Source organism: Rhagoletis pomonella, unplaced genomic scaffold (genome assembly GCF_013731165.1).
Source record: "Rhagoletis pomonella isolate Grant_MI unplaced genomic scaffold, Rhpom_1.0 Rhpom_scaffold_00014, whole genome shotgun sequence".
NCBI lineage: Eukaryota > Metazoa > Arthropoda > Insecta > Diptera > Tephritidae > Rhagoletis > Rhagoletis pomonella.
This window is the reverse complement of record NW_023458568.1, coordinates 20,868,965-20,882,488: the sequence shown is the minus strand read 5'-3', so window position 1 is coordinate 20,882,488 and position 13,524 is coordinate 20,868,965. Positions and strand designations below refer to the sequence as shown.

At 35.2% G+C, this 13,524-nt stretch overlaps 1 protein-coding gene across 1 annotated transcript in view; it reads left to right on the top strand.

Moving 5' to 3' along the window:
- Positions 1-11,124, top strand: part of LOC118749308 (proton-coupled amino acid transporter-like protein pathetic) — a 56,292-nt gene extending 45,168 nt beyond the window's left edge. The window contains exon 5 of the mRNA XM_036484108.1: positions 10,873-11,124. Coding sequence (XP_036340001.1) covers positions 10,873-11,109 — 237 coding nt within the window. The 3' untranslated portion in view covers positions 11,110-11,124. The remainder of the gene's footprint in view (positions 1-10,872) is intronic.
- The last annotated feature ends 2,400 nt before the right edge of the window (positions 11,125-13,524 follow it).

Here is a 13,524-nt window from a genome sequence, read left to right as displayed (position 1 = left end):
TGAAAAAAGATGTCGAATTCCGACAACTGGGCGATACTAGTAAATAAAAAAACTGCTTTATACCCGGTACAGTTTGTAGAAATAAACAATGTTCTTTTCAATAATAAAAATTTAGTTGTTAAACAAATTATGTATTACATAAAAAATAAATAACGAGTGTTGTAGCCTTAATAGTGTTTCCTTCACATTACAATTTTTAAAAAGGGCCAATGTAATGTAAATCCGTAGTCCAATACGTATGTATGAAAATTTTAAAAGAAAAGGAGTACTTTTTATTTAAAATGTGTTTTTACAAAAACGGCTCGACAAGTTATGGGCCATAAAATCTTTACACATTATTTATAACATAAATAACCCAAATTAGCAATAAAAAATGATGTGCTATGACCTTCGATTTAAAGTTGGTTCAGGCCCACCGTGATAATAGTTTTTATATGAGTAGTATTTAGTTCCTTCAAACGATGTATTTCAATGTGCATATCCATGAAAATTTTGTACAATATTCCTTAGGCGCCCAACGCCGCCGATATTTTCGTAACTCGGCGGCGGCGCGTGAAAAATGACAAAAAATGGCGGCGGCGGCGGCGTGGCTCGGCGGCGTATACCTCTAGTATGAACCGCATGCCCAACTAGTCAGCCAACTATCTTTTTTCCATGCAATCAACTGGTATTTTTAAAATGGGGATGTCCTACGAGATGGCAATTGTCAGATTTCGGTCAGAAATATACCAGTCTCATACTAGTTCAAAATAGATAGAAAAATACTAGTCCAATTATGGATCAAAACCACTACTTTGGAAGTCAGAAGATAAAATGAATTCATGAATATACAATAAAAAACTTTTGATTAAGTACACTTTAATACATTACATATTTTTATTTATATTTATTGAGATTTGGATAAGAATAAAATAAATAAACAATTCAAGAAGATATTAAATATTGTTAATTTTTGTCTATACTTAAGCTTGTTGATTGATAATTGAAACTAATCAAATAATTACATTAATCGTGTGATTAAAAAAAGTCAAAAATAATTGAAAATGATCAAAAATAACAAAATAATGATGTAATTAAAATTAACGAATTAATTAAAAATTTGTATTTAATTCGTAATCATTAAAAAGGCGCTAATATCGGTATTTAATCATTAAACGGTTTCCAAAAAACATGCTATAATTAATAATCATTGTGATATTAATCATTATTTAACAAGTATGGTATAATTGCGAGTACGTACTCGCTTTAGCGGTTTACAATATACCCAAATAAAAGTTACAATATTTCTTGTACTTTATTGTATTAAACTGTCAAAGTCAAATAAAACAGGGCATGAATAAATCGCTTTGTACCTGGTACAAGTCTGGTCATTTTCGAACTAGTTCTGTTTCAGTCAGGAAATTCTAGTTGTAAACTAGTATTTTTCCTGACTAGTTTGGGGTTTCACTGCAGGGTACTTTTGAGCCGATACTGCACCGACTCCTTGGTAAGTAGTTACTCTATTAACTGGTGGTGGTGCACATGGTAGTGCAGAGTCGAACCAGTCGGAAGCAGAATAGCGAAAAACTGTGAAAGAGGGCGCCCATAAATCATGCAAGTAACTACTTTAGTAGCTCCCGGTAGTGCAGAGAGAGCCGATGGTGACTACCGCCTAGGACATTGCCTTGGAAAAGTAATCTCTGAAATACACTGCAAGTAGTCGGTCGGTAATCGACGGATTTTTAAAAAACCTTCTATATGACAAATGTGGAAAATTAAATTCTATGCATATTTGTATTTAACCATTTTTTATGAAAAATGCAAAATTAGCTTGCAAATCGTAAAAAACAAAAAAAAATAAATCCAAGATGGCGGAATGTTGCCAAATGAAATTTAGAGGCGAGACTGTGGATGCTTGATCTACGTGTCAAATAGAAGTAAAGCGCATCAAAAAATCGCTGTTACAATTTTTTTTTAATTTTCCTACCCAATTTATCTAATTTTACTGGGATAATAGCTATGTTTAGGACGATCCGTACAGAAAAAATTCAGGTATAAAAGTTGCGAAGAATGAAATTCTCTACAAGTTTGGAATTTCAACATGTTATACATTTTCAAAATTTAAAATTTTTTAGCAGTTTTTGCTATTTTTTTATAGTAAAAAATGATAATTTTTAAAAAACCTTCTATATGACAAATATGGGAAAGTAAATTCTCTACATATTTATATTAAACCATTTATTACGAAAAATGCAGAACAAGCTTGCAAATTGGAAAAACCCCAAAAAAACTTAAATCATAGATGGCGGAATGTTGCCAATTGAAATTTAGGGGCAAGACTGTGGATCCACGATCTACGAGTCAAATAGAAGTAAACTGCATCAAAAAATCGCTGTTACATTTTTTTTTAATTTACCTACCAAATTTATCTAGTTTTACTGGGCTATACGATTTTGTTCTCAGAGATCGTGCTAACGGTGTATTGGGATTTTCTCTCACAAGTAAAACCAGCCTTTCGAGCTTGTGCTTAATATTCACGACGCACAGTGTAAGATTTGACCCATCTAGCTGCTTTTAATTCTGTAATTCGAAAACCATTGAAGATAGATTAATGAAATTTTGCACAAGGTACGTTATAAGATAGGTGAAGCTTTTTACAAAAAATTGGTAATTTATAGTTATTGTCACGCCACCCTATTATATAACTGCAATTTTTAAAAATGCAAAAACTGAAATATTTAACTAACTACAAAGGCTAAAATGCCCTAAATTTATATTTAGAATTTCCCTATAACAAGGAATTATAAACTGACAGAAATGGACTTAAAAATAAATATATATTTTTTTAATTATGGGCGTGGAAAATATCTAAAAAAGTCAAGTTGGGTCAACAAAATTCCGTTATAAGTTTAACATTTCTTGCTCTATTTACAAAAATGGGATTCCATTGGAAATGTAATGAATCAGGCTTTCTCTATTCAAAGCAAAAATACAAGAATTTGTCTCCGTCGAGATAAAATGCAAATGAATTACTCGAAAATGAAATTCCCAGTAGGCCAGAAAAAAGAAAATTTCATCAAAACCTGCACTTTCCAGCAGCTAAAATTGTGTTGGTCAATGTTATTGTGGCTTATTAACATTTTTTTTTTTTTTAATATTTTCATTGAGCTTTGTACCACGATTGTTTATTGGGAAAAATTTAAAAAGCAACAACCACTTTGGTAGAAGTTATAGCAGCTATTTCGGAGATCACCACATCTCTTCATCAGACTTATTTTTTCTAGACTTCAGCAGGGATCGAACGTGCGTAATCGATGTTCAAAGTCATAAGCGTTAACCACTGAGCTATGTACATCCCGTACACTCTTGTTGCTAATTCATTTTCCTTATTCAACCAACGTCTATCAAGTGCAGCTGATTTGCCGCTATTTAAACTCGACAGCGTGGTTGTTGTTGTCAATTCTATACATCCATTTGCTTATTTGCTTTTTTGCATAGTTTCAGGCAGGCTCTTCCTAAACTATGTATTTGTCAATGTTATTGTGGCTTATTAACATTTTGTTTTTTAATATTTTTATTGAGCTTTGTACCACGAAACTATACAAAAAAGCATATAAGCAAATGGATGTATAGAATTGACAACAACAACCACGCTGTCGAGTTTAAATAGCGGCAAATCAGCTGCACTTGATAGACGTTGGTTGAATAAGGAAAATGAATTAGCAACAAGAGTTTACGGGATGTACATGGCTCAGTGGTTAACGCTTATGACTTTGAACATCGATTACGCAGGTTCGATCCCTGCTGAAGTCTAGAAAAAAGAAGTCTGATAAAGAGATGTGGTTATCTCCGAAATACATCCCGTACACTCTTGTTGCTAATTCATTTTCCTTATTCTACCAACGTCTACCAAGTGCAGCTGATTTGCCGCTATTTAAACTCGACAGCGTGGTTGTTGTTGTCAATTCTATACATCCATTTGCTTATTTGCTTTTTTGTATACTTTCAGGCAGGCTCTTCCTAAACTATGTATTTGTCAATGTTATTGTGGCTTATTAACATTTTATTTTTTAATATTTTTATTGAGCTTTGTACCACGAAACTATACAAAAAAGCAAATAAGCAAATGGATGTATAGAGTTGACAACAACAACCACGCTGTCGAGTTTAAATAGCGGCAAATCAGCTGCACTTGATAGACGTTGGTTGAGTAAGAAAAATGAATTAGCAACAAGAGTTTAGGGGGTGTACATAGCTCAGTGGTTAACGCTTATGACTTTGAACATCGATTACTCAGGTTCGATCCCTGCTGAAGTCTAGAAAAAAGAAGTTGATGAAGAGATGTGGTGATCTCCGAAATAGCTGCTATAACTTCTACCGCTTTGACTTTGTTGCTTTTTCAATTTTACCTAATAAACAATCGTGGTACAAAGCTCAATAAAAATACTAAAAAATAAAATTGTGTTGTTTAAAGTCTAAGAGGAGTGGCAAATAAACTGGGATACAAACTTTATCGAAAAGTGGCGGATAACGAGGTTTCGGGTCTAATAAAAATAATAATTTGCTAAAAATAAGTCTAAGTCAACACCGTTTTACTTTAACATGAAATACTCAGTCCTAGTTTACTAAATTCCCAAAAATGTATATTCATTAAAAAGATCATACCTAAAAAAATAAGACCCAAATGATATTTTAGCAAATCACATAACACTGACAAATTAAACATTGAGATTCAGTTTTAAATATACAATTTTAAATAATATTGCGCTCAGTAATTTTCCAAATCAAACCCCGTCCCGCCATACACTTTGATTTAAATATTTTAATTGTTATTGTTTCGTCTTTATCAGGCGTTTCTAAAAACATTCTTGACGTTGTTTTGAAATTTGGCGACATAAAATAATGTAATTAATCTTTTCTAGAATATGGAAATGATACACTGTGCGACGTTAGAACTGCATGAAATTAACAAAAAATTATTTAAAATTAGTGTCTAGCCGCCATAAAGTAAGAAACAAATGTAAAATCATACATTTTTCACAATTTTCTAACAATTCGATACTCAACGAAAATTTCGACACGGTTGCATAGCTCATAATTTCACTTTCGATTTTCGATCTTTGATAACCAGCGAAGATCGAAAATCGAATGCAACTCATAATAAGGGAATAAAAGCCACTAGTATTTTTAATGCAATCTTGCCATCAGCAGTGTTTTCTGCATACACTTGCATCCAGAACTCTCTTGGGTCCCTTCGTAGTATTTAATAATCAAAGTGCTGTCTTCACTGATGTCCAGAAGGTTTTCAAAAGCTTAATTGGTCATCTCAGTAGGTTTAGTTTTCGGGCCACAAGAAAACTGGTTTGTTATCCCGCTGAAGCCATCCTCGGAGTCAACGTTGGGAAAATATTCGACAATGGTTTTTCAAACCTTCCAAGTTAACGCTGGTAATGCGCGTTGACGCTAAGAAAATAAGTTTTACAGCCAATTTCAAGAAAGCAATTTAAGTGATAAATGATTTTAATTTTTTGAATGTTATATGGAAATTGCTAGTGAAACCGGCTGTTATCAATTTTCTTAGCATTAACTTCGAAGTTACATATGTACGTTTTTCTGATTTACTTTGTTTAGTTATGGGGTTTTCATGCAAATTGCTAGAAATTCTAAAATATACATGTCACCAGTAAAAAAAAATCTCGACGTGCTAGAAAAAACCAACTTTAACTTTGTTTCTGATGCGCTGATTACTCCAGCGATGCATTTCGATAAAATTTCGTATGCGATTTGGAAAAGTAAACATTGTCAACCAATTGTAGTTTGGCGTTATGGAACATTAACGGTTTGGAAGTCAGCCATACTTACATACCAGTTTGTTTAAATTATGTATGTATAAGTACATCCATTTGTACACATATATGAATAAATACATGTTCAGCCCAATTTTGAATACTCCCAGGGAGTTTGTTCTCCGGGAATTTGTTTCTCCCAGGAAAGAAATCCTCCAATAACTAACTCCCAGGGAGTAGCATTTTCCCCGAAAATTTGGGAGAGGAAATTCGAACTTCGAAAGAGCTGTTTGACACTTTTTTGACAGCTCAACTACGCCATTAAAAAAAAATCCTCACAAAATGTTTATTCATGATAGGAGGAAAGGGAAAAAAGAGAAAACTCCCAGGGAGTTCAGAATCGGTCTGATTATGTACTATATACTTATGTACATAGGTACTTACTTGCTTACATACACTCAGAAAAAAGCATTTCCTTAAAACAAGAAACCAGTTTCCTTATTTTAGAGTTACTGTTTTTTCCTTAATTGTTATTACGAAAAATTTACTCAATTTGAGAAGTTTTTCCCTAATTCAGGTTCATGCTAAAAATAGTGCGTCATTAATTTGACGAAGTAAATTTACTCAATATATGTACATAAGTAATAATCTTGACAACGGTGTTAGGACGAAGTCCAAGCATATTAGGAGCTGCTGATATATATATTTTAAATAAAAGTTAAATCATTAGTTAAAGTTAGCTACAGAAAAATTACACAGAATTTTCTCTGTAGTTAAGTTTAATCATTAGTTAAAGTTAACTACAGAAAAATTACACAGAATTTTCTGTAGTTAAGTTTAACTAATGATTTAACTATACTTTAAAACGGTGTGACAAAACATAAAAAATCTGCATACTCAAAATGTTCAATACGCCCTCATATTTATACATACATATGTATATGAGAAGATATTTCCCTATAAAGCAACAATTATAAATTGTTAGTTTATCTTACATAAAGTTAATTTTTTTACCTTTTTTATTTTGAATAACGTCTGGTCTGGCTCTTTGGTTTACTATACAGGTATGTAGAGTTATGAGTTTAAAAACTACATCGGGGCTTAGTTAATATATTCGCCTTTGACCACTATGTTCTGAAAAATTCCCCAGTACTGCAAATATTTTGATTGCCATTCACCTGGGAGTGGCCATAAATGATTCGAGTGCTTGCGATTCAAATCGCAGCTCACTACGTCCGGATATTTATATCCATGAAAGAAACGCATGCCTTGGATGATACCCCTTCCTTTGATGACGATCACGGCAAACGTAGGAAGGACTATGATTTGAGGGTATGCACCTGGAATATCCGAACCCTTAATCGGGAAAGTGCCTCTGCCCGGCTGGTTGATGTCCTAGGGAAAATAAAGGCTGATTCACCGCCATCCATAAATGCGATGGATGGGACGAGGAAGGTAAAAGCGCAGTTACCCACGGACGTAAAAACGGAGAACGTGTCAGCAAACACGATCTATCTTATGGGATCTGCGTGTTAACAAAAACTCACCACCGCATGACCGTGACGTAGACGTTGCTTCTCTCTTTCTATCAACAGCATACTTGATATCTTTCTATGTACTTCTACGCTACGCTACGTACACGTTCGTGGGTAACCGCGCTCTAAGCGTGGAGCCTTGCGACGTATTTTACAGTTGTCACGTAAAGGAGCGCAAATTCGATGCTGGATTTGTGGAGGGAGAGAGACTCCATCGCCGAGTACCGGCCTTCACCCTAGTGGACGAACGTCTAGCCGCAATCCGCATCTAAGCGAGATTCTTCAACATCTCGCTCGTATGTGCCAATGCCTCGATGGAAGCGAAGGACGACGCATCCAAGGATATCTTCTATCAGCGCTTAGAGCGTACATATTAGCGCTGCCTCTGACACGTTTAAAAATCGTGCTTGGCGATTTCAATGCCAAGGTGAGCAACGAAGGAATCTTTGGCGCCACTGTCGGAAAATTCAGCCTCCACATAGAAACGTCCGATAAAGGTGTTAAGCTATCGACTTAGCCGGGGCCCGAAACTTGGTAGTATGTAGTACTAGTTTCTAGCATAAAAAAGATCCAGCAAGCTACATGGGTGTCTCCAGATCGAAAAACGGAAAACCAAATCGAACATGTTGTGATAGAGGGAAGGCACACTTCCAGTGTTTTAGATGTACATACTTACACTCCGAGGGCCAAACATTGACTAGCACCACTATATTGATACACCCAATATACATATCCGCGTCGGTGCAGCATAACATGTGCGCCCAACAATGCAATAAAAGCTCAACGTCGCAAAACTGCAATCAAACCAGACGGCAAATCCACCATAGACGAGGTATTCACAATACACCAAATCTTGGAAAAGATCCGCGAGAAAAGGACCGACACTCACCACCTATTTGTCGACTTTAAAGGCGTTGAGCAATACCACAAGCTCCGTCAGAATTGGGAAAGAACCCTCCCAGCCGATCGCCACCAGCCGCCAGATGTACGGATTTTTCCGTACGGTACGGATTTGCAGGGGTGAAAATGATAGTACGGATTTTTTTACTACAAGAGCTTACAATTTCTGGCGTATGCCAATGGCATCGACATCATCGGTAGCAAAAACCGTGAAGTCTGTTCTGCCTTTTCCAAATTGGATTAGGAAGCAAAGCGAATGGGTGTGGTTATAAACGAGGACAAGACGAAGTATCTCCTGTCATCAAACAAGGAGTCAGCAAATTCGCGCCTTGGCACCCACATCACTGTTGACGGTTATAATTTCGAGAAAGTTGAGAATTTCGTTTACTTGGGAAGCAGCTTTAACACTGATAATGATGCCAGCATGGAAATCCAACACAGAATTACTCTTGTCAACAAGTGAGACTTTGAACTGCGTACACTAAGGGAAACAGTGCATAATAAAAATGAATACTTTATATTTGATTATCGTTTAAAAATGTTTGAATTTAAAAATAATATTTTCATACAAAATTTATTACGCACGTATTTGACTGTTCACATCTGAGTATATATATGAGTGTACATACGCACCCCAAGCATGCAGAGCGCCGCTCTAAGAGCGGTGACAACACAAACAATCATACATAGTACATGTTTATCCGTACAAATCGCGTGCTGTGGCGTTGATGGAAATTCAAGATTTGAAAGCAACTTTATATGCCTGGGTGTAGCTGAGTGCGCAAAGATGCATGCCACGATTTGTTGGTATCCAGAGAGATGGTCAAGGTTCGAATACCACTGCAGGTAACATGCAAGATAAATATTTTTTTTTAGTTTTTGTCTTGTTTATTCACTTCACGGATGCTTTTTCAGAACGAACGCGGTCATTTTAATATGCGCGTAATTGAATTGAATATTTACCAATATACAGTACTTTCGTTGACGTTTATAGTAAGATCAATTATGTTTCTATTTGATTTTAATATTTTTTCCCCTCAGTGTAGGCAATTCAGGAGTAAAGTCATCTTTCGACGTACGAAAACCACACTCTATAAGTCACTCATCATCAGCGTTGCCGAATTGACGATTTCGTCGTTATTTTGGCGCTTTTTTCAGCTCAATGACGTTCTGACGATATTTTTCCCCGTAATGACGATTTTTTATTTTAGTTTTTCCACCTAATTACATATGTATGTACATAAGTATGTATGTCAAAAATTGTTTAAAGGAAAACGTAATCCAAAATACAACCATGCATTTATCTAGTTTTGTTCTACAACCGTGCTTTTAGTTATATTAAATTTGTTCTAGAATTGTAACCAAATCGTTAATTTGCACTGTTGACACTGACTTGAAAGAGACAGAAAAATAGCAGAGGGAATTTGATCAGTCAAGATTATCTATCAGTTAATAAATGCTAATGTTACACTTTCCACATCTTCAAAAACTTCAAGCCAGTGGAGTTGAACAATTTAAAACCAGTTTTGTTTTAAAGTGTAATTTAAAATTATAGTTAATAATTTCAAATCCACTTTTATTAACCCATACTCAAAGTGGGTTCCCTTCGGTTTTGAAATGTGTGGTCATATTTATTGTATGTAATTTATACAATTTTGTTTCTATTTTTTATTTTGTTAAAAAAGTATAATAAAAATTTTACGTTTTTTTGGCCGAAATGACGATTTTTTCAGGGTAAAATTACGATTTTTCAGCGAAAGCTTTCGGCAACGCTGCACATCATGACCGTCCTGGTATATGGCGCAGAAGCATGGACAATGACAACATCCGATGAGGCGGCTCTTGGAGTATTCGAGAAAAAGATTTAATGTAGATTTACGGGACCCGTTGGCGATGGCGAGTACCGCAGACAATGGAACGAAGAGCTGTATGAGCTTTACAACGACATGGACATAGTGCAGCGAATTAAAATACAGCGGCTCCGCTGGCTTGGCCATGTCGTTCGAATGGACGCCGACGCTCCAGCTCTGAAAGTATTCAACTCGGAACCGCTGGTGGTAGCAGAGGAAGAGGGAGGCCCCCACTGCGATGGAAAGACCAGGTGGAGAAGGACTTGGCTTCACTTGGCATTTCCGATTGGCGTCAGTTGGCACAGAGAGGAACAACTGGCGTGCTTTGTTGAACTCGGCCAAAAACGCTTAGGCGGTTACAGTGCCAAATAAGAAGAAGAAGAAGAAGAGAATAGATCTATAACTTTAGCAGTCACACAGTGTTATAATCCCGACGAAATCCTTGACGGTGGTAACGGGAGTGGGAACGGTACATGACGGTAGGAAGTTTAGTTTCGGTTAAAGTCTCCCACTGACGGGGTTAGGCTTTCGATGCTTCCTCCTAGTAAAAAAAAAATATGCGCAGTAAAAAGTTAACTATTTAAATCGACGAATAGTTTTATATCAATTTTGTAAACTTCTGTGTATGTGTTTTTGTACAACATACCTCTATTGGTTACAATAATTTTAAGCTATCATAAAAAAATGTTTAGTAAGTTATTGGTTTTGAAAATTTTTTTTTATTCCTTAGAATAATATACTTTTTTCCTAGCATCAAGGAATGTTTGTTTTCTGAGTGTATTTATGTATGCACATATTTATATTGTTCACTCTCTTTTACAGGTGAAATGCGCACACAAACTCTACTATAAATCGCGTCGCACGCAGATGAGTTTCGCTGAAGTTGCTGAGGTGTCTTTCCAAAATGGGCCAAAATGGGCACGCGGGTTTGCACCAGTTGCCAAATTTTCCATACTTTTCGGACTCTTCCTGACCTACTTCGGAACCTGTTCGGTGTATACAGTTATTGTAGCAAAGAATTTCGAACAGGTAAATGCAATGAGTTTACACTTGTGTTAAAAAAAAAACTTGAGTCGTAAGGTAACCTGATTCGTATGAGCGCTTTATGTAATACAAATATGAAAGCGAAAAATATCTATATCGAGAACGGTGTTGATAAATATATCGATAAATATCCGGATACCAATACAGATAACGAATTCGGTAAACGCAATTATTTAATCACATCAAGAGCAATTTCGATTAAAGTGCCGATATTCAAAACTACAAAAGAATTGATCATTGTAGATTTAAATTATTAAACACAGCGAAAATGCTGTATTTAGCCATGATGTAAAAGGCCATTAACGTAGTATTATTGGCATCTAAAACTACCACTTTTTGGTTTTACTCAATACCGAGCCAAAAAGTTTGATTTTGTCGCATAGTGTTATATTTACTTTTTTTTTTAATTCGACTTCGTCTTGCAAGCGGTAGCAGGTGTAAACTACCCTTCAGCCCCTTCCTAGCCACGCCCTAGATCGAGAACGGTGTTGATAAATATATCGATAAATATCCGGATACCAATACAGATAACGAATTCGGTAAACGCAATTATTTAATCACATCAAGAGCAATATCGATTAAAGTGCCGATATTCAAAACTACAAAAGAATTGATCATTGTAGATTTAAATTATTAAACACAGCGAAAATGCTGTATTTAGCCATGTTGTAAAAGGCCATTAACGTAGTATTATTGGCATCTAAAACTACCACTTTTTGGTTTTACTCAATACCGAGCCAAAAAGTTTGATTTTGTCGCATAGTGTTATATTTACTTTTTTTTTTAATTCGACTTCGTCTTGCAAGCGGTAGCAGGTGTAAGCTACCCTTCAGCCCCTTCCTAGCCACGCCCTAGATCAGGGCCGGTGGAAATTGCTTTTTTTTCTGCTAAAGTGATAGAGTATATTCGATCAAGAATGTCCACGATTTAGCTTTCCCTGATTCCATATATTCACATTTGATGTTGCCTTTTTTAAGATATTTGCCTTTTTTTGCCTTATCTACCTTTAAAAAGTGATTATGTATAGCATTTACAATTTCATTTTAAAGATTAAAAAATATACACATGCCCATGCGGCTTATAGAAGCGCAGGGACCTCTTGCCAAATTGGTGTTGGAAAAATTCAAAGCCGTTTTCTCAGCTAACGTAGGCTTGGAGACAATAAGGGGTGTGGATAAAATTGTAAAGGGTGAGGAAAACGCCCTTATTACTGATAATATGAACGTTTCAGACGTTCAATATTTAAATTAGGCTCCACTTGTATCAACTTACGTCGAGCGCACATTTAGTACATTCAAGGCTTTTCTTCGCGAAAATCGAATGAAATGCTGTCAGAAAACTTCAAAATGCATCTTGTGGTTCAATGTTACTACAACTATACAGATTAAAGTTTTATGAGTTAGAAACGCGAAAGGATAAAATAGTCAAAGATTCAAAGTACAAATTTTTCATATAATGAAACTAGTTCATAGTTTTTCTCTGTTTACTTGTAATATAAACATTTCTAAAATAAATGTATTTTTTGATTGTTCTTCGTATTTTCTGTCTCTTTTTAGTGCCTTATTTTGCTTTTTTGCAATACCTACTGCCTTTTCCTGCCTTTTTCGCTATTTTGTTTTGCCTTTTTTTGCCTTTTTTGCAATACCTAGTGCCTTTTCCTGCCTTAGTCGCTATTTTATTTTGCCTTTTTCAGCCTATTTCGTTATTTTATTTTGTCTTTTTTATAGGCTTTTAGGTCCTAAAAATCCGTTCCCTGCTTATTACCGTTCTTCGAGACATTAGCTGACACTTAAATCGTGGAAAAAATAATTAAGCGTCTCTTACATGTCTCTGTGTATCTTGTGTGCAAACGCCAGCTTCCGCGGACATCTGAAATGTCTGGAATTAAACTCCAAGTTTCCAAAATTGTAGTACATATCTATTAGCAAATTTAAACAAGTTCAGTTTATCAAGTGAAGACATATCAGGGTACATAATAAATTTGAGTGTTTCCGATAACTCCTTGAATTCAAAAAACCTCGATGAAAATTCGTCAGTGAGAATTTATTACCAAAAAACTCTGTTGTGACTCTTGATCTGTCTAGTGTTTCATATTAATTCAAATCTGATTTTAAATTTGTTAAGTTTGGCAAACATTTGCATTTCATGGTCAAAATAAAGACGAAACTAAAGTTAGTTCCAGCTTTTTGACATAATTATTAATGTATTGCAGTGGCAGCACTGAATTTACAAAAATCTACAAATTTAAATGCACTTAAATACAACCATGAATGATAAAAAGCTGAACTTGCAAGCCCACCTTGTTCAATTCTATTCGCCTTGAAAATGCTAGTAGATATGCGGGTAAGTTAAGTATTTCTTTTTTTCTTTTCTAAAAAATTTATTTGTAAAAATTTTTATTTTTGTACCATCTGAGTAAAACACATCGTT